The 21,101-nt window shown below is 46.0% G+C and overlaps 1 protein-coding gene across 1 annotated transcript in view; it reads right to left on the bottom strand.

The window, feature by feature from the left end:
* Positions 1-885: 885 nt before the first annotated feature.
* The window catches only part of CFAP221 (cilia and flagella associated protein 221), a 563,252-nt gene continuing 543,036 nt past the window's right edge, over positions 886-21,101 (bottom strand). Inside the window, exon 24 of the mRNA XM_085646788.1 lies at positions 886-1,308. Coding sequence (XP_085502914.1) covers positions 1,182-1,308 — 127 coding nt within the window. The 3' untranslated portion in view covers positions 886-1,181. The remainder of the gene's footprint in view (positions 1,309-21,101) is intronic.

The following is a 21,101-nucleotide window of genomic DNA, read 5'->3' as shown; positions in this document are numbered from 1 at the left end:
GATTTCTTTCGGCGTCGAGCCGGCGACTTCGACTTCGGAGCCGAACTCTTATCAGAATGATGATGAGAAGAATGTCTCCTCTTCTTCTTATGCTTCTTGGTTCGCGAAGTCGACTTCGACGCCGACCTCGACCTCGATCGTGACCTCGATCTTGACTTCCTTCTTCCTCTCTTTTCTTTTTTCATCTTAGCGATGAAAAGCTCCGCCTCCCTTTCTTTTAGAGCTTTGGAGCTCATCTTGCGACAGCAATAGCAACCATCCACATCGTGGTCGGAAGAGAGACACCAAACACAGTCTTCATGTGGATCTGTAATCGACATGTGTTTGCCACATTCCCGATAGGGCTTAAAACCCGACTTCTTCGACGACATCTTCTTCGAAGAGAAACAGGGAAAACCCAGAAGAAAAACAAAGAAACAGTAAAGCAACCAACAGCAATTCCCGAAATCCGTTGGCGTCGACGGCGCGGAAAAAAGGGAACTGACGTCATCATGCCGACGAGGTCTTCTTATGGAGCCGGTGACGTCAGCGGAGTCGCGAGCGGAGCCGTGTCTCTGTGACGTCGTCTTCGACCCCATCGGCGTGGACTGCTACAAAAGTTTCCGAATGTTGCTGGCGCAGGGGATATTCACAAAGTGAGGAATCCACTGGCAGATGTATCCATCAGAAACGAAATACATTAATGCTTTACAAGCCGGGTTACAGGTTGGTTGTGGTTAAAGAATGATAATATCAGTCTGTATAAAAATAATAATTTATTTACATGTAAAATTATGTGCAGTTTTTAGTCACACGATACGAAGAATTAACATTACAATAGTAAAAAAAAAAAGAATACTTCTTAACAGATACTAAAAAATAAAAGAATTGTCTTATTATAAAGAATCTAGTTCAAAATACTTTATTTTCAAATGGGGGGTATAATGTTTAACTTGACAGAATGACATTAAAATGTTTAACAACAAATCTGCACATATCTGATTAATTTGTAGACATCCTTAGGTTCATGGTGGGATCTACAATAATTGAAGTTTCAACAGTAATGAAAAATATATTGGTGTTCTAATAAATAGCTTTAGCGTTATATGAATTCTACATAGAAAATAGGAAGCATAATATAATTGTGGCATTAGCTGTTCAAGGTGTACACAGACCCCAACTAATTCTTTTTACTATACATTTTACTCTGGAACCAACGTTTTCATGACGGCTAATTTCTTCATTTGCTCCAGGCGTGTTTGAACCTTTGCTCCTAGTTTATTATTTTGTGACAAGAAACTCGATTCTGCTTGTTGTTCTCTTGAATCCCTGCAAGAAATAAAGAAGTCACTTTAATGCAACTGAAATATATAAAAAACATCATCATGCATTTTTTTTTTAGTAATTTGGATAGATGAATACAGACTTATATAAACAAACATACATAGGTTTTACAATGCCTGGTTTAAAGCATTGCAGTTTCTCATAACCTGGGAAACTGCACAAAACCCTTTGTTTTTCCTCTCACTATTTTTCAGTTGTAGAGCTTGTGCTGATATTGTAGTAGCCCCCCAAAAAATAAGCCAACCCCATAATTTAGTTTTCTACCGTGCAGCCTAAATCTATTAGAATAGTAATTCGTAATGTCACTAGCTAGTGTCCTTCAAGATTTTATGAGTTTTAAAATGTTTTGCATTATGTTTTTAGTTGCAAACATTATTATGTTGCAGGGATTCTGCAGAGTCACAGAACTATGTAGGAACTGAATCATTCTACCACCTGAGTACACATGAGCCCGGGGACTGACTAGCTATAGGGGGTCATTCCGCCATACCCCCGGGAACACTGCAGAAGCCAGCACTGAAATAGCTTTGAGAAGAGAAAGCAGGTGTGCAAGAGAAAACATGGCTTCAACTCACATATTAAGCAGTTTTATTTATAAGCAAATAAAATGCGATAGGGCTATGTTGGAGCTGGTAAAAAACAAAAAGGTAATATTGCCCCTTGTGGTTATAAATTCCAGGTACATAAAACTGCTGTCCTCAGATACAGACAGCACAGTTTTTTCCCCTGACTACATAATACTTGTGGTGACCATATTTTACAAGTTGTCGGATGTGTGTTTTAGCAACTTGATGGCATACTCGGCCACATTCATCAGAACTCAAATTCCTGTTTCAGGGGTTTAAAACAATTCTGAGTCTCAAAAACTGTGTTGTTAAAAAATACCAAGAAGGAAATGTACATGATTTACACGATCCAATAGGTAACATTTGAGAACAATATGAGACCATGTGTCATCTGCAGAGGGAAAAAGTGAGGTACTTTGATGGACAACACTACCTTATGCTAAATTACTGCAAAGCTTAAAGAACCTCGCCCGTTTAAAAAACAAAATCCTTAAAAAATGTGCTTCCAAACTTGCATGGATAGTATCCAGCATTATGTAGTTGCACACATATATATCATGTCAAGGTTTTTGGAGGAAACTGTAGACTTTTAAAAACAGGAAGCTTGAACTATAGGTACAAACAATGGTCCAGGAGAAAAAGCCCAGCATGCTAAGACATTTAGGGCCCTATTACGATGCGGTCGGAAATGGCTCTGACCGTTGGTCAGAGCCCTTGCAATCGCATCGTAATATGCTGGTCAGTTCCTTTCCAAACGCCTCATTACGATGAAGGTGGTTGGAAAAGAATTCAAACGACGGTCATTCCGACCGGCTCACAGAGCTTGTCCGCCAGTCAGAATGTGGCCAGTAATCCCAAGGGCGGCTCTTTCCACCCGTAGGATTACGATGTTGGGTTTCGGCAACCTTTCCGTGCTGGTCTTTCTGACACAGAAGGGCTGTCGGAACTCAACTTGCGGGGGCCCCCAGCAGGGCACTTTTGGGTGTATTGCCTCCATTTGGAGGCCAAAGGGGCTGATCCCTGCACCCCGTGTCAGGCACCTTGAGGTGCCTGCCATGAGGGGCAGGGATGATCTGGACCTTCTATTCTACAGTGGGAGCATGCATTCCGGCAGGAATACATGCTCCCATAGTAAAGTATAGGAATGCGACCGATCAGTGTTCGGTTGCATTCTAATCAGTTGGTCGAGACCGCCGACCGGGTGTCGGTCGGTCCCTTGAAACTCCGCCCAACATCGTAATGAGGCCCTTAGACTTGTCAGTTTATGCCACGATAACCGACATGTACTTCTAAACAAATCTAATCAAGATTCATTATAATTACTTGGATTAGTTTCTAATCTCATTAAATTCATTTCCATGCAATACATGCAGCCAATGAAAGAAAGCTTAAAATTACATTACACGAGCACCTTGTTTGTAATGGCTATGAATAATCAAACAGATTTAAAACACAAAAATATCTCAAAAGTAACAGGCCTTACAATGGTGGTAGTAAGAAATTATTCACCGCCTTCTGACAATGTTACACACAATCCTCTTTGTTATGGAAATGTTTATTTTACAGTTTGTACCTGAAATATCCTAGTAGTTAAGCAGCGGAATGTAGTACCCTTACCTGACTGGAGCAGTACATGTGTGGGATATTCACTTGTAATGCCACCTTGTGATACAAGCTATTGAAAACCCAAGGCACAACTTTTAAATATTGTATGATAGACGCAACCAGTTATTCAAAGGATTACACAAAAAGATGTGACTAAGCAGTGATAGAGGGCCCGATTTAATTCTTGGGGGTAAGGATACTCCGTCGCAACAGCGATAGAGTATCCTTACTGGCAACAATGTGGTCCGCATTCCCCATTTACATGCGGACGAACCTTCGAGTTAATTACGGCAGAGACTTCTCTGTCTCCACTGTGATTAATCCCCTCCGACGGCTCTGGGGAGTAAAGGCCTGTGGAGAAATGACTACTAGGCAGTCATTTATAAATTTGGCAGACAGAGTAGTCATGGTTTGGCAGATTTAAAGTCCTCCAAGATGCCAATAGTGACTACTCTGTCCGCCAAAAATTAAATAGGGCCCAGAGTTGTTAACTGCCTTATGATCTTACAGTGCTAACTAACAACTTCATACTTTTAAAAGTATGGCAGGATTGCTAATTTTGCCTGCTCAACAAACACTGGAGGCCAGTGTCAGCCAATCTCAGGTTAGTGCCAGACAGCTGTTATATTTACTAAACTGCTATTGGCAGGAAAGAACAAGCTATGTACCTTCGGTGACGCCTTATCTGATGGCGACTCTATTCAGCTGGAGAGTCCTTACCTTAGAATAATCCCTTGGTATTAGACTGTACCCGGAACTGTTCAAGCAGTAATCCTGAACGCTGGTAGGTGGTGTAATTTGGCTCTGCATCAGCATCGTCTGCGCCAGAAGTAACGTGTAAGGTGCCTATATAGATGCAACACCAGCGCTCTGACGTTAGTTTCTATTCATGACTTTCTACACCAGAAGCACGGAGACTTCCACTGTAATCAGTTCGCAGAGTGGGGAGGAAGGGAGGACTCATAAGAAGTCTACAGCTAGAGTCTCTACCAGATAAGGCATTACCAAATGTAAGTAACTCTTTCATCTGAGACTTCTAGCCGCACATTTCTTACCTTAGAACACATAACCAACCAATTCCTCCCAGAGGTAGGTCTGCAAACAGATTCAGACCAAAAAGTCCAGCAGTGCAGAATGGGCAAAATGCCCGTTGCCACAGACCTGATCATCCAGGGAATAGTGCTTGGTGAACGTATGCAAGGATGCCCAAATTGCTGCCTGGTAGCTAGATATCCAGACCAGGGACTCCATGAGCTAACGCAGTGGTTGCAGCCCTGGCCAGTGCATAGCAGTTCTTTATACAGAGCATTATCCATCATGAGATAGTCCGTTTCTACACTGCCTTCCCTTTGTTAGCCCGCATGTATCCTACAAAGAGTTGATTGTCCATTGTCTCTTGTGTGCGGTCAATGTGGAATGACAATGCCCTGTTTGGGTGCAGACGGTGGAGTCTCTCCTCTTCTTTGGATGGGTAAGGAGGAGCAAAGAAGGTAGGCAAGGTGATTTCTTGGCCTACATGAAAGGGAGTTACAACCTTCGGTGGGACGGAGGTATGAGTCTGCAGAACCAGCTTGTCTGGGAAATAGGTGTTATAAGGATATTGCACAGATAGGGCATGCATCTCACTGTACCTCCTGGTTGATGTTATGACCACTAGAAAAGCTGTTTACAGAGTCAATAAGCGAAGTAAACTGTTATGTAATGGCGTAAAGGGAGAAAACATGAGGAAGGTAAGGGCGAGGTTAAGATCCCAATGAGGCATAATGAATGGCTTGGGGAGAAACATATGTTGTAGCCCTTTCAGGAATCTCGTCACAACAGGTGACTTGAACAAAGAGGGTTGGTCCAGCAACCACAAAAATGCAGAAATGGCAGACAAGTAACCTTTAACAGGGCCCAGACCAGAACACTGCTGGGACAAAGAAAGAACAAACAGTAGAACCTGTGATAAGTGGGTCAAACTGTCTGGATGCACACTACGCCACAAACTTATCCCAACCGTAGGCGTATACCAGCTTGGGAGGCAAGTCGAAAGCTTTCATCTGCAGTTGCTCAATCTCCACGCATGAAGACAGAGGGTGCTCAGGTTCCGGTGCAGAATCCTCTCCTGCTGCTGCAACAGAAGATCCTCTTAAATTCAACATGGTAAACAACATGGAGGAAGGGGAGTCAGCCCAATTTACTAAAAGGTTGCCAACGACTAAACCAAGGGCAAACGCTCCTCTGTCAGGTATCCGCGGAAGCGGGCTGACTCCCCTTCCTCCATTTTGTTTACCCCGCTGCCTTAATTAAGGTGGATAGGAAGGGTGATGTCCCTATTCGGGATTCCCCTTTGACCCTATTACCTCTTCTGATTCTGGAGGCTATTTTTGGATGACGCATCACACGGGGATTCGTCATCACACACCATAGGTCCTGAAGAAGTGTCGCTCGTACCTGGAGCATTTATGACACGAAACATGTCGACCTGATACACTCCATTTTTGCAACCTTGGTACCTCAAGCCCTGTTGGTGGCATCACTGTTTTTACTGAGACCCAGCTCTAATACTGAATAAAAATATTTTTTCTATAGACCTGGAGCCTTTTTTATCACTCATTCACGTTACTACACACATAATACTGATTGCCCATATACACCCTTCTCATACGGCGTTTTACAGATCAAAAGAACTCCGCCAAAGTAGCCACCAGGCCCGTTGGACATTGCAGCGCCGGTCCGACGAGGAGCGCCCTATGATGAAGCATGACACCCCTAAAAAGGTGTGTGAGGGCAACATGATCTGAAATTCAGATCTCCCAGCGACATAGAGTGTAAGGCATGCAGTGATATCTTGCACGTATATGCCACATGTACTATAAGAGAGGAACTGGTTACCCTTAAAATGTCTCACACCCTCTCAATAGCACCTTTGGCCAAAAGACACTTCCTGATGAAGCAAGGAGCGATGATACTCCGTCAGCCTGTCATATGTTGGTGGCATGGGTGGAGGGATTTCCAGAAAAGGGATAGAGTAGCCCTTCTGGATAAACTGTAAAATCCACTTGTTGGAAGTTATTGACTTCAGTATAGGAGGTGATGGCAGATCCTGCCTCCCACTGGGTGCTCTTGATGGAAAGATGGAGGCTGAGGCTGCCGGGGGTTGGTGGACTGACCCAACTTTTGGCTGGTGGTCCTATCTGGTCTGTGGGAACTGTGTCCATGGCCAAGAAGAACAAGTTATTTACCTTCGGTAGCGCTTTTTCTGGTGGATACAGTATCTGCCTGTGGATTCCTCACCTTGTGAATATCCCCTGCGCCAGCAACATTCGGAAACTTTTGTAGCAGTCCACGCCGATGGGGTCGAAGACGACGTCACAGAGACACGGCTCCGCTCGCGACTCCGCTGACGTCACCGGCTCCATAAGAAGACCTCGTTGGCGTGATGACGTCAGCTCCGCTCTTTTTTCCGTGCCTTCGAGGCACACGGACGGACTGACAGCAATATATACACAGTATACACAGTACATAATATACAAAGGAACACACACAGTGTGGAGAATAAGTAGAAAGGCAAAAGAAACAACACAATGCCTTTTACAGTAATAAACATAACTTGAAACACCATCATATACTAAAGGTATACAAGGGTGGACAACGGGGAGGCGGGTGGGTCAGTGAGGAATCCACAGGCAGATACTGTATCTACCAGAAAAAGTGTTACCGAAGGTAAGTAACTTGTTCTTCTGATGGATACATCTGCCAGTGGATTCCTCACCTTGTGAATAGATTCCCACAGCAGTCCCACTCCCGGAGGAGGGTGTCCACCCTTCTATACCAGAAAGTCCTGAAGGACGGAATGAGCAAAGTGTCCGTCCCTCCTCACCTCGGTGTCCAAGCAATAATGTTTTGCAAAGGTGTGAAGGGAGGCCCAAGTTACCGCCCTACAAATGTCCTCCACAGGAACGCCCCTAGACAAAGCAGAAGTGGAAGACTTTGCTCTAGTGGAATGAGCCCTTAAACCCTCTGGAGGTTCCTTACCAGCCAGGGAGTAGCATATCTTGATGCACAAGACAATCCATCTGGAAAGGGTGCGCTTGTGCACCGCTCTGCCCTTCCTGCAGCCAACAAAGCCCATGAAGAGCTGGTCATCAACTATGAAGTCCTTAGTCCTGTCCAGGTAGAAGCTCACCGCCCTCTTAGGGTCCAAGCGGTGAAGTCTCTCCTCTTCCTTGGAAGGGTGAGGGGGAGGATAGAAGGAAGGAAGGGTAATGGACTGCCCCAGATGGAAGGGAGTTACCACCTTAGGCAGAAATGCAGCCCTGGTCCTGAGTACCATTCTTTCAGCATGAATGGTCAAAAACGGGGGTTTTGAACTTAGAGCTTGAAGCTCACTTACCCTTCTTGCCGAGGTGATTGCAATGAGAAAGACCGTCTTAAAAGACAACAGTCTCAAGGGACACTTGTGTAAGGGCTCGAAAGGAGAACCCAACAGATAAGTCAAGACAAGGTTTAAGTCCCACTGAGGCACAATAAAGGGAGTAGGGGGAAACCTGTTCGTGAGGCCCTTAAGAAAACGAAGAACAATAGCTGATTTGAATAATGACGGCTGATCCAGCAAGCAAAGGAAAGCCGACAAAGCCGATAAGTATCCTTTTACAGTAGCCACAGCAAAGCCTTGCTGAGCAAGAGAAAGGGCAAACTGTAGAATGTTAGATAGACGAGCCTTCAAAGGATCAATTGACTTCTCTCCACACCAGAGAACAAATTTAGACCACCTATATGAATATATAGATTTGGTGGAATGACGTCTGGCAGACAAAATTACATCTACCACATCAGGTGGGAGAGAAAAAGAATTCAGGTTGCCCCGTTCAATCTCCAGGCATGAAGGTGTAAGCTCTGGAGGTGGGGGTGTAGAACCTGCCCCTCCGATTGCGAGAAGAGGTCTGCCCTCAGAGGGAGACGGTGCGGAGGGCACGAGGAGAGGTGGAGAAGATCTGAATACCACACCCTTCTTGGCCAATCTGGGGCGATCAATATAACTTGGGCCCGGTCTTGGCGAATCTTCCTCAGAACCCGAGGAATCAAGGGAATGGGAGGAAACGCGTAAAGGAGTCGTGAGCCCCAACTCAACTGAAACGCGTCCCCCAACGCTCCTGCATCGGATACTTGTGACTGCAGAATGACGGGCAGTGAGCATTCTCGTGAGTGGCGAACAGGTCCACCCGAGGAGTTCCCCACATTCGAAAGACGTGACGAACCACCTCCGGATGGAGCCTCCACTCGTGGTCGGCGGAGAACTGCCGACTGAGACTGTCCGCACGTACGTTTAGAACCCCGGCCAGATGATTTGCCATCAGAAAAATCTGATGGTCCTGAGCCCAGGACCATAGAAGCAGAGCCTCTCTGCAGAGACAATGCGACCCCACTCCTCCCTGTTTGTTGATATACCACATCGCGGTAGTGTTGTCCGTCAGGACTTGAACAGACTGACCGCGAAGGGAAGGGAGGAAGGCCTTGAGCGCCAAACGTATCGCCTGCAATTCCAGAAGGTTGATGTGAAGCAAACTTTCCTCTGGAGACCAAAGACCCTTGATCTCCAGATCCCCCAGATGAGCACCCCACCCTAAAGTGGATGCATCCGTAATCACTGTGGCCACCGATGGAGGTAGATGGAAGGGCTTTCCTTGGGACAGATTGCCCTCCACGCTCCGCCAAGACAGATCCGCCGCAGCTTCTCTGGAGATCCTCACAGACTCCCTGAGATCTCCCCTGTGCTGATACCACTGCCTGCGGAGGCACCACTGGAGCGCCCTCATGTGCCAGTGTGCATGGTTGACCAACAGAATGCAGGAAGCAAACAGGCCGAGCAGGCGAAGGACTTTCAGAACTGGAACGACCGCTCCATTGTAAAACAAAGGAATCAATTCCTGTATGTCGAGAATCCTTTGAGGAGGAGGGAATGCTCGACACACAGTAGTGTCCAGTACTGCACCTATGAACAGGTTGCGCTGAGAGGGCACCAGGTGAGATTTGGGCAGGTTTATCGAGAAACCCAATTTGTACAACAGCTGAGTTGTATCCTGCAGATGATGTAGCACCTTCTCTGGCGACTCCGCTTTTATCAGCCAGTCATCCAGATAGGGGAAAACCGAGATCCCCGATCTTCTGAGATGGGCTGCCACCACTGCCATCACCTTCGTGATGACTCGGGGTGCAGTAGTAAGACCAAACGGAAGGACCGCAAACTGATAATGTTGCGATCCTACCTTAAACCGGAGATACTTCCTGTGCGACTTCAGGATGGGGATGTGAAAATACGCATCCTGCAAGTTGATCGACACCATCCAGTCCTCCTGATTCAGCGCTTGAAGAACCTGAGCAAGGGTGAGCATCTTGAACTTCTCCTGTTTTAGAAAAAGATTCAAGATTCTGAGGTCCAATATCGGACGCAATCTGCCGTCCTTTTTCGGAATCAGGAAATACCGGGAGCAGCATCCCTGACCCCTCTCCTTCTCTGGAACCACCTCTATCGCACCTTTTTGAAACAACTTCAGGACTTCCTCCTGCAGGAGAAGACGGTGGTCCTCCGAGCAAGCCCCTTGACAAGGAGGGTAATTTGGAGGGAATTCCCGAAAGGGAAGGGCGTACCCATTTTTCTACAAGATCCAGAACCCAGAGATCTGTAGTTACAGATTCCCAATCATGCAGAAAATGGGTAAGCCGGCCCCCCACAGGACCAGCATGATCCAGAATGGCGGATGAAGGGCTGTTTTGCGGTGGTGGGAGGGGCCGAGGAGGAGGAAGAGGAGGAGGAGAGCTGACGGCCACGTGAGCGACCCCTGATTCTACCTCTGTAACCTTTGGACACAGAGCTTTGCTGCTGTTGCTGCTGCAGCTGCTGGGTCTGTCTGTATGAACGAATGGATGCCCTTCCGAAGCCTCTGTATTTTTTAAAAGACCCCCTTGACTGGGTTTGAAGGTCCAAAGACCTGGCGGTAGCCTTGCTCTCCTTAAAGCGTTCAAGAGCAGCATCAGCCTTCTTACCAAACAAACCAGACCCATCAAATGGCAGGTCCAACAAAGTCGACTGCACATCCAGGGAGAACTCAGAAGTCTTCAGCCACGCACTCCTCCTGGTGGCAACAGAAGACCCCATGACTCTTGCTACTGAGTCTGCTGTGTCCAGCCCACTTTGTATTACTTGGCGTGCTGCCGCCTGGGCATCAGTCAAAACTTAATTGAAGCCAGCTCTATCCTCCTCAGAAAGCTTTGGCGCCAATTTCTTCGCCGAGTCCATGAGCGCATGGATATAGCGTCCCAACAGGCAAGTCGCATTCGTCGACTTAAGGGCCAAGCTGGCCGATGAAAAGACCTTCTTGGCCGACTGGTCTACCTTTTCAGCTTCTCTGTCCCCCGGAACCTGAGGGAAAGCACCCTTGGATTTACCCGAACAAGCTGCCTGAACCACTAGGCTCTCGGGCGATGGGTGCGACGTTAAAAACTCGGGATCCCCTGGAGCCGTCCTATACCTTCTTGCAACCGTCTTAGAGACTGCAGGAGCAGAAAAAGGCTTACGCCATACCTCCAGAACAGGGTCAATAATGGCCTCATTAAAGGGCAACAAAGGCTCCGAAACTGTAGTGGGCGAATGCAGCACCTCAGTCAGAATATTCGATCAGAACTCCGTAGTTGGCAACTGAAGATCTAGGAGCTCCACAGCCTTCCTGATAACCGCATGATACGGAGCCACATCTTTTGAGGGTTCATCTGAAGGTGGAGTGATTTCCCACTCAGGAGACAAATCCAGTCCACTAGCCTCCTTAAGCTCCTCATACACCTCATCAGACTCAACCAGCTCTCCCTCTTCAGCTTCCTCCAAAAGGTACCTCCTTTCATCCACCACTCTCTGTGCTTCCCTTCTGGATCGAATCCGCACAAGCGGCGTCGGCGGCGCCGTGATCGAATCCGACGGCGCCGGCACCGGCGTCTAGCGTGGATCCGCAGGAGCAGCCGGCGTCGAACGAGGTCGAGCCGGCGCCGATGGAAGCGGCGTCGACGTCCTCGGCGCCGGTAGATGCCAAGACGGCGTCGCTGGAAAAAACGGCATGAAAGGGGCCTGCGGATAGACCTGCGGCACCCCCAAATTAAACGCCATTGGATCCATCAGACCCGCAGGTGCACCAGTGGTGTACATGGCTCTCGCAAACACCCCATACATCGCATTCAAATATTGCGAGGGGTCCTGACCTGGCACAGGGAATGCAGGGTACTGGTCAGGCATCACCGGACTCGGGCCAACCGGCACCGACGGTGGAACAAGCGGCGTCGCAGGCTCACCCGGGACTTGAAGATCCTCAACCAGGGCCGGAGCCGGAGATAGAGCCGGAGATGGAGCCAGAGATGGAACCGGCGTCGGGGATGGCATCGCCGGCGAAGTCACTGGAGAAGAAGGACCAGGAGAATCTGGGACCGGTGAAGGAGACACAGATTCCTTTTGGCGTCGAGCCGGCGACTTCGACTTCGGAGCCGAACTCTTATCAGAATGATGATGAGAAGAATGCCTCCTCTTCTTCTTATGCTTCTTGGTTCGCGAAGCATGCCCCGTAGTCGACTTCGACGCCGACCTCGACCTCGATCGTGACCTCGATCTTGACTTCCTTCTTCCTCTCTTTTCTTTTTTCATCTTAGCGATGAAAAGCTTTGCCTCCCTTTCTTTTAGAGCTTTGGAGCTCATCTTGCGACAGCAAGAGCAACCATCCACATCGTGGTCGGAAGAGAGACACCAAACACAGTCTTCATGTGGATATGTAATCGACATGTGTTTGCCACATTCCCGACAGGGCTTGAAACCCGACTTCTTCGTCGACATCTTCTTCGAAGAGAAACAGGGAAAACCCAGAAGAAAAACAAAGTAACAGTAAAGCTACCAACAGCAATTCCCAAAATCCGTTGGCGTCGACGGCGCGGAAAAAAGGGAACTGACGTCATCACGCCGACGAGGTCTTCTTATGGAGCCGGTGACGTCAGCGGAGTCGCGAGCGGAGCCGTGTCTCTGTGACGTCGTCTTCGACCCATCGGCGTGGACTGCTACAAAAGTTTCCGAATGTTGCTGGCGCAGGGGATATTCACAAGGTGAGGAATCCACTGGCAGATGTATCCATCAGAAAGGGCATCCAGCCCTGTTGACATTGGTGGCTGGGTAAGAAAGGATGTGGTTGGTAGACCCAACCATAGCCACAGAGGGGATGAAAAGTGGACTGGGGTTGACGAGGAGCCTTGGGTAGGCGTAAGGACCTGGCTGTAGCTCTGTTATCCCTAAAGCAGTCTAGCGCTGAGTCGACAGCACTGTAGTGGGTGTGTCAGACTTGATCAGAAGTACCTGCGATTCCACAGAAGCAGGATGACGCTAAGTTCCCAATGCCCATTCACTGGTACCGTCACTAGGTAGAAACTAGTAACGCCACCAGTAAGGGGGAAATGGGAGTGGGACAAAGAAGAGACTGCTTCAGGATGGTGTGAACCCTCTGAACTAGGAACCTTCACTGGGGAACTTCTTCTATGCCGCCACCAGTATCGCTCCCAGAAAGAGGAATCACCTAGTGCACAGAGGGAATAGAATACAATAAAGCAACTTGCACTAACAGTTTCTAACAATATCTAAAAGTGGCCTAACTCCTACCAATAACTCCTGAAGACAGTGCCTCTCTTCTATGTTATAACATTTTTACATGAAACATTAGATGCTTTTGCTGAGTCAATAGCACAAAATTGGTGTAAGTTCAAGTCTTTAGTGGTTTTCTGTAAATGCAGAAGCAGAGTTCGCTTACTAGCAGATACAAATGCCTCTTGAAGAAGAGCGTGCAAAAAGGAAGAAGGGAAGGGAAAAACAGGGAGGAAAAGATAGGAAAGCTCGCTCGAGGGAGGAAGAGGCAAGTAACTCTGTTCGCTATGCTGGTAGCTCTTACTGACTTTAGGAGAATGCGCTGTCCAACTTCTACGCCGTTTGCAGCAAATAATGGAACAGCTCACCAACTGGCAACCCAAATTTGCGGATACACTTCCGCACTGACTAGTGTGTGTAGTAATCAGGAGACCACACTGGAGTGATGATGTCAACGTAGGTGTATTCAGGTATCAGGTAAGCAGGTACACAGGTAGAATAAGTCCAACAGCAAATGTGACAGTCCATATCAGAAGCACCACCGGGAGCAGCCTGCTTGCTGCTCAGCCCCATCCATCCAACTGTCACTCCTTCGCCAGTCACCCACACATTCCACTCATAGCCCACACACCAAACATTCTATTCAGAACACTCACACAGGCTGAGCAGCCAGGGACAGGGAAAAAAGGGAGAGGCAATCCATAACACCAGGATAGTACATACCTCTTCCCTAATGGACAAAAGATAGATGTAACGTAAATAAAACATAAAAGATAAAAACAGCATATAACTATAAACTTTAAAAATTACAGCAAGAATATATAGTTCACAACACAGGTATGAGGAAAAAACAACATTGCACAGGGAATAGATCTAATAAAGATGAATCTAGAGTCCAGACCCAGGGATGGCAAGAAACACACATCACTAGAGGGAAAGGAACAAAAGACTATGGAGAAAGACGGATAAACAACAATACCCATCCCCCTCCTCTAATGAAAAAAAATGAGATGATGTAAAAATGTAATATCTCCATGTAAGGAGTAGAGCCAATGTCCTGCCCCAAACTAAAATAAGGGACACCAAAATGTAAAATCATTATGTATTGAGGACAAAAGGGACTACACCCAATGTCCTGCCCCCACTAGTAGCTAAAGGACAACCTGTGAAATAAAACGTGAAAGCTGTCCAATGTGAGGAGGGAAGCAAGGAGAAAACCCTGAAACAAAACCTGTGCAGCGCAATGCGTCTTATGCACACAGGGACCCACCCCTGCAACAAATCAAAGAGACCACCCTCGCATAAGGGTACAATGTAAATATAGCGTAAAATGGGACTTAAAAACCAAACATGTGTGAAAGGGAAAAAACAAAACCCAATCACCAACCCCAGAATGAGGTCCCTAAATGTAGATATGAGAGAATGACCCATAAACCCACCCCTGTGTAGAGGTGCATAAATTGTAAGGAAGTGCCTAAAATCCCAAACCATCCCTCCCGGAAGGGACATTAAACTACCTAAAAATGCAACAAATTAGGTGTAGGTTCCATAAACATGTAAAGGTAAAACACAAAAGAAACAAGTGAAATGAAAAACCTTAGAAAATGTAAAGAGGTGTGCCGTCCTCCTATCATAACAATGAGTCACTGTTCATGTTGTAAAGACGTCCAAAATAGAAAGCACTATGAAGTAACCATACTGTCACGTATAGTCTGACCATGAAAAGAATGTGGGTCCAATGTAGAAAACAGAACCTCAAAACGCCGTACTTCACCCAGATGGCGTAAACACCAGAAAAACATCAGAGTCCATAAAATGGAGAATCCATGAGAGGTTTGCCACATGAAGCGAAAAGTACAACACGTTATAACTGATCTTGATCACATCATCGTAGCACGGAGTTGTTCCCAGACTCCGTCCGGTTTCTTCAAAACTTTATTGCACCAAGACTGAACAGCGGGGTTTGCAAAGCGTGCAGAATTGATGGTGATAACTGGAGGAAACGTCGTAGATCACCAAGCTGAAATATGACAATCTCAAAATGGCGGCACGCACTTAGACGCCGCGCCGGATGGCTCCCAGCATAGCCGTGCACTAAATACGTCTATAGGCATCACCAGAGCAGAAACAAGCATCACGGAGGATCGCACCGAGCTGAACACGTCACAAAACAGGTAAGTGTGCGCTACAATTTGAAATGTACAAGAAGCAGTTAAACTGGTGCTGGCTCCAACATGGCTCAAAATATGTCATAAATGATAGAGATAAAAGGGGCTCACCTCCATTTTTTTAACGAACACAGTGATTGAACAGGCAGTACCTCGACAAACAGTAGAAGACAAAAAATGTGCCTCACCAGATTCAAACGCTACTGTTAGAGAAAACGTACTAGGGAGCTTGTAGAGGCATCCTGAAGGTAGAGCCTTATCAAAATAAAACGTTACACCTCTCTTTACCCCGTTGAGCACGAGAGACACCACACCTGTACAGTACCTAATAACTGTTTAGACTTGTTCACCATCTGCCAGGCACTGGAAGAAAACACACCCAGCAACGTGTAAAAAATGATCCACAAGACCATGTGTTGCTGTTTGTGGACAAGCATGTCTCAGTGCAGGTCAGCTCCACCGCAGCCAGTAATCAGGCAGCCCCTGTGGTTTTGCAAGCGCAGCTCGAAACATGACTCTTGGCAAGAGCTGGTGCAAGACCCAGCGTGTAGGGAGGTCAGTTCCAATGCAGGCATCGATCAAACACACAATCTGGGCAGCGTCATTGTAGTGAAGGTCTGTTGCAACGCAGGCAGTTATCAGACACACACTCTGCGCAATATCAATGAAGCAAAGTAATTGGCTTACTGTACATGAAGGCTCAGTCTGCGCAACATCACTGTAGTGTGTGAAGAGTCTTAGCGTACTTGTAGGTTGACTCTGTGCAGCATTCATGACGCATCTTGTTGTAGTAGCCTCTGGAGATGGAGTCCAGCATGCTTGTGTGGGGGCTGTCCGATGTGATGGACACCGGTGGGGCTGCACTTCGTGCTGTTGCTGTACCTTTTTCACATTTTGTCTTAGTAGCTTAATGTCTTTAGAGTGACACTGTTGTGTGTCCTCTTGTTTTTTCAGTCTTGTACCTGTTGCTTGTGTTAGTCAGCTTCTCCATGTAGTGGCTCCATCCCAGCTTGATATAGGAAGCATCTTGAAGTATTTCTTGTCGTCTTGAACCACTGTAGAGCTTGGGGACGTCCTCAACTTGTCGCCAAAAATACGTGTAATAATCAGGAGACCACACTGGAGTGAGGATGTCAACGTAGGTTTATTCAGGTATCAGGTAAGCAGGTACACAGGTAGAGTAAGTCCAACAGCAAATGTGAAAGTCCATATCATAATCCCCACCGGGAGCAGCCTGCTAGCTGCTCAGCCCCATCCATCCAACTGCCACTCCTCCGCCAGTCACCCACACATTCCACTCATAGCCCACACACCAAACATTCTATTCAGTACACTCACACAGGCTGAGCAGCCAGGGACAGGGAAAAAAGGGAGAGGCAATCCATAACACCAGGATACTACAGAGTCCAACCGCAACTACTCTTCAGGAGTTGTGGGTCTTTGAAATGCTGAAAAGCGGAATTCCTCAACTCGATAAAGGAACTCAGCTATAGCGGCTGAGACCGCCTCCCAGCGCGCACTCCTCTTCAGCCAGTCATTTCAAGTCATGTGAAAACTAGGGCTAATACGGCGGCCATCTTGAAATGGCACAATCCCCGAGAAACCTACAGATCACACCAGAGATTTATCATTTGAGGCTTAACTCGAATTCTTCTTCGGTTTTCTGGACCCTCCCTGAATTACAGAGACTACATTAGCCAAATTCCTGACAGGGTGCCGCGGAAGGTTGCAGTCTTGCAGACGACGCTGCTCTGGTGTTGTAGTGGAGTGTTGTAGCAGGTTGCTGAGTTTGTAGGGGGATAGGATGGGAAGTTATTTAAGTAATAAATAATAATTAAATAATAATTTAAAGTAAGTATGTGATATTATTCTTGTGCATAGTGATGTTCCAATTTATTTTAGTTTTATTTTATTTGTGATTGCTAGGTTTGTAGGGGTATAGGATGGGAAGTTAAGTAAGAATTAAATATAATTTGCTAATATTTATTAATATTTTATTTGATAAATAGTTCTGTATATAGTGTAATAATGATATATTTTATTTATATTTTAGGTGTGGGCTGCTGAGTTTGTGGGGGTATAGGGTGGGAAGTTTATTAAGTAATAATTTTTTAACAAACAATTGTTAATTTATTGTTTGATTATTAACTATGTACATTGTGTAGGGTGGAAGGTTAATTAAGTAATATGTTAAATAATCATTTTTAAATTCATAATGATCAAATTGTTTATTAATTATGTAAATCTTTAATTGTTTTCTAAAATTATTATATATTGAGATTGTTTTAAATATATTATTAGGGCCATTCAAATAAGTAATGTGTTTGAAGTGAAGTACTTTCTCTACTGATGTACAGACTCGAGTGGGAATAGTCAATTTAATCAATCCGAAGTCCAACACTTTCCTTACTGTTGCATAGACTGGATTGGAAATAGCAAATGTAGCCCCTCCAAAATCCAATGCTTTCCCTACTGTTGTATAGGCTAGAGTGGGAATGGTAAATCTTCTCCCATCTGAAATCCAGAGCCTTCCCTACTGTTGCAGACTGGAGTGAGAATAGCAAAATTACCCCTCTTAAGTCCAAAGCTTTTCCTACTGTTGCAGAAACTGGAGTGGGAATAGTAAATTTAACCCCTCCGAAAGGCAATGCTTTCACAACCAGAGCACAGACGAAGTGCGGATAGTACATTTTACCCCTTAGAATTCAAGCGCTTTGCCTACTGTTGTACAGACTAAAGTGGAAAATATTAATTTAAAAGCACTGAAGTCCAATCCTTTCCCTACTGTTGAACAGACTGATGTGGGAATAGTAAATGTAATTTCTCCGAAGTCCAACACTTTCCCTACTCTTTAATGTATTTTTAGTAAATGTGTTTTTTTGGGGTTTTAAATGTGCAATATTTAATTTATTGTCCAAATTAATTAATATATGTTTGTTATTTAATTGTTTATATTTTTGTATTATATATATATATATATATATATATATATATATGCGCACACACACACACACATATATATACACATATATATCTATATGCGCACAAGCACACACGTATATATGTATAGGCAAGCAGCAGTCTTACGCCAGCCAAACTGACATGCGCACTTAGGTTTTTCCAACCCAGCTGTACTGCACAGCCGGGTTAGAGAAGCAGCACAGACACCCTGTGCAAGCGTTAGTTCAGCCTGTTCAGGCCAATCCCCACGCTGCTCCCATGCTTGAGAGCAGTGCGGGATTGGATAGGGAGTATGTGATGCTGGCTCAGGGCCTGCTGGGACCAGGAACTGGAAGCACAGGATTGTGAGGCGGCCGACAGCACCAGGTACGTTTTTTACATGTTTTTATTATTAAACCCTCCCTTCCCGCTCCCCCGCATGCACCCCCACCCCTCCTCCACCTGCCTCACCACTCTTTATCTGTGTCGGCCGCCACTGTTGCCATTGCTTTCCCATACTGTACCTTAAAGGCCAAGGCAATTTGTGGATGGTTACATTGCCCCATTTGTGTTCCCATTAGGTTCTTTCCCTAAAGTTCAAGTAGTCCCTTTGCTAGAATAGAGCCAAGTATACTCTTTGCTGACACAACCTTTTATTTGGTAATGTATTACTTTTTTGTTTAGTATGTGCTTACTAGTTGGATGTATTAGTCTTGTTTAAAGAAACACTTCTATTCACTAATAGCCCTTGCATGTTCTTTTGTTTTACTTTGCTTTCATGATAAAATGCTGATGTTTTTAAAAAAAATTTAAGTCTGGCGTTAGCCAACACCTTTAGATTGCACTAAAATTATATTAATAATATACTTACTTATAAAGACTTTCAGCCAACCCTCTTCTTCAATTGGTCTGTTATTGTGTCATACAGGTTTCAATTCCTCTAAAGAGAGTATACAGCAAGGAGTCATGGATTATCCCACTTCAGCCATTTGCTAACTTCCCTGTGAATGATGCCATTAGACCCTTTCACAAGGAGTTCATCCACACACTAAGGGGCTGATTCCGATCCGGGTCGGAAAGCCCTCCGACCGAGCCGCATCCGGAGTGTTTTCCGACCGAGTCCTGCATTCCGACCGAGCGAGTACAATGTGTCCGTATGCTGTCGAACTCGGTTCGGTCGGACTCCCATAGAAGTTAATGGGAGCCGGTCGTACGATACGTACATGGGCTCCCATTGACTGAATGGGTACGTCGCGGACAGGTGCGCCCCCTACAGTGAGTGTGCGTCAGTGCCAACTGCACCGTACATGCCTGTGTTGCGAAGACCCATGGGTCTCCCCCTGTGTCCGAGTCATAGGGCTGCGGGTGACAGGGGGTCCGACGCGGACCCCCAAAGGCAACCACCCGGACGATTTGCGAGCCGGACACTCCGGCTCGCACAGGCTGTCCGACGCGTGCATCGTACTGGCTCGGTCGTGAATCGCATCCATTGCACGCCACGGTTAGCTTACGACCGAGACGTACGGAGCTGTTTGGACCCGGAAACGAGTCGGTCGGTGAATTTCATGTAGCTCGCATCATACTTGCTCGCTCATACAGCTGTACGAGTCAGGGCGGAAAACACGCATACGGAACATAGTTTTTCCAGACGGATCGCGTTCGGTGCCCTTCCGACCCGGATCAGAATCGGCTCCTAAGTAGTTCCTTTCACTGCCATGGACTACTATGGTATTGTGAGACCCAAACATTGTTTTTTGCTTAAGCCATTGTTTTTATTTTAAGAGTGAGGCGAACCCGGTGACTTCCCTAGTATTAAAGTTTCACCAAACCATGACAAAACAAGCATTGACAAAGCCAAAAGGCTGTAGCCAAAGCCAGACCTATTTGCTTCGCCGCTGCTTGTTTTTTATGTATTAAGGATGTGTGAGCACATAGACTGTCTTAAAGGTGCAACAACAATACTGGCCCTTTTTCAAAGTATCTACTATGTAATATTTCACTGTGTATGCCTTTAAGGTTTGCCATCTCAAATCAAACTTCCTTTTGTGCATTCTTTTCATAACACTCTTCAATAAGGGTACCGGTTAACTCTCCTGCTGCAGCCTATCCAGGAAACAGGCTCTACTCCTGGCTCCCAATTTGTTGGAGCCCAGAGTGTTGCTTCATTATGGGATTTTCCATCCAAGATAGCTGGGTAGCAGCATACAAACAATTGCCTCAACTATTACCAAACAATTTCCCTAACCAAAAGTCAAACCTATCAGCAATGCCAAGTTACTTATCTTTGGTAACATATTATCTGGTAGACACACAGTCGAGTCACAGATTTCTTAACTTTGAATTCTCCCCAGGCATCAGACTGGATCGGGAAATTTTTCAGCAGTACCTCCGCTCACCAGGGGGGCGGCAACGTATGACTCCATGATGACGTCCAGTCTGGTCATGACGTCAGAGGAGTCATATAAGTTCCTCTGATAGAGACATCTAGCTGCAGATTCCTTAAATTTGAATTAAAATACCATAAGTATACCCACTAGTAGAGTCTGCGAACTAATCCCACAAAAGCTCTCCAAAAGAACCTGTCGGTTGTAACCAACAACTGACCAAATATAGGAATAGAAGAAAAAGAGCCTGGGATTTTATTAAAAACCGTGGCAATACCACAAGCAATATAAATAAAAAACATTGCAGGCACAAAAGAACCGAGCATTAAGGGAAACAGGATAAAACCCTGAGCAAGAACAGCTGACAACAGTCCGACATTAGTAAATAGCCCCCAAGGAGAAGGAAAACTCCTAGATCAGAAGGGCCAAGGACAAAACAAATGCCATGCATCTGCATTCTCTACATCAA

This window comes from Triturus cristatus, chromosome 3_2, assembly GCF_964204655.1.
Source record: "Triturus cristatus chromosome 3_2, aTriCri1.1, whole genome shotgun sequence".
NCBI classification, from domain to species: Eukaryota; Metazoa; Chordata; class Amphibia; order Caudata; family Salamandridae; genus Triturus; species Triturus cristatus.
This window is presented reverse-complemented; position numbering and strand designations above follow the sequence as displayed.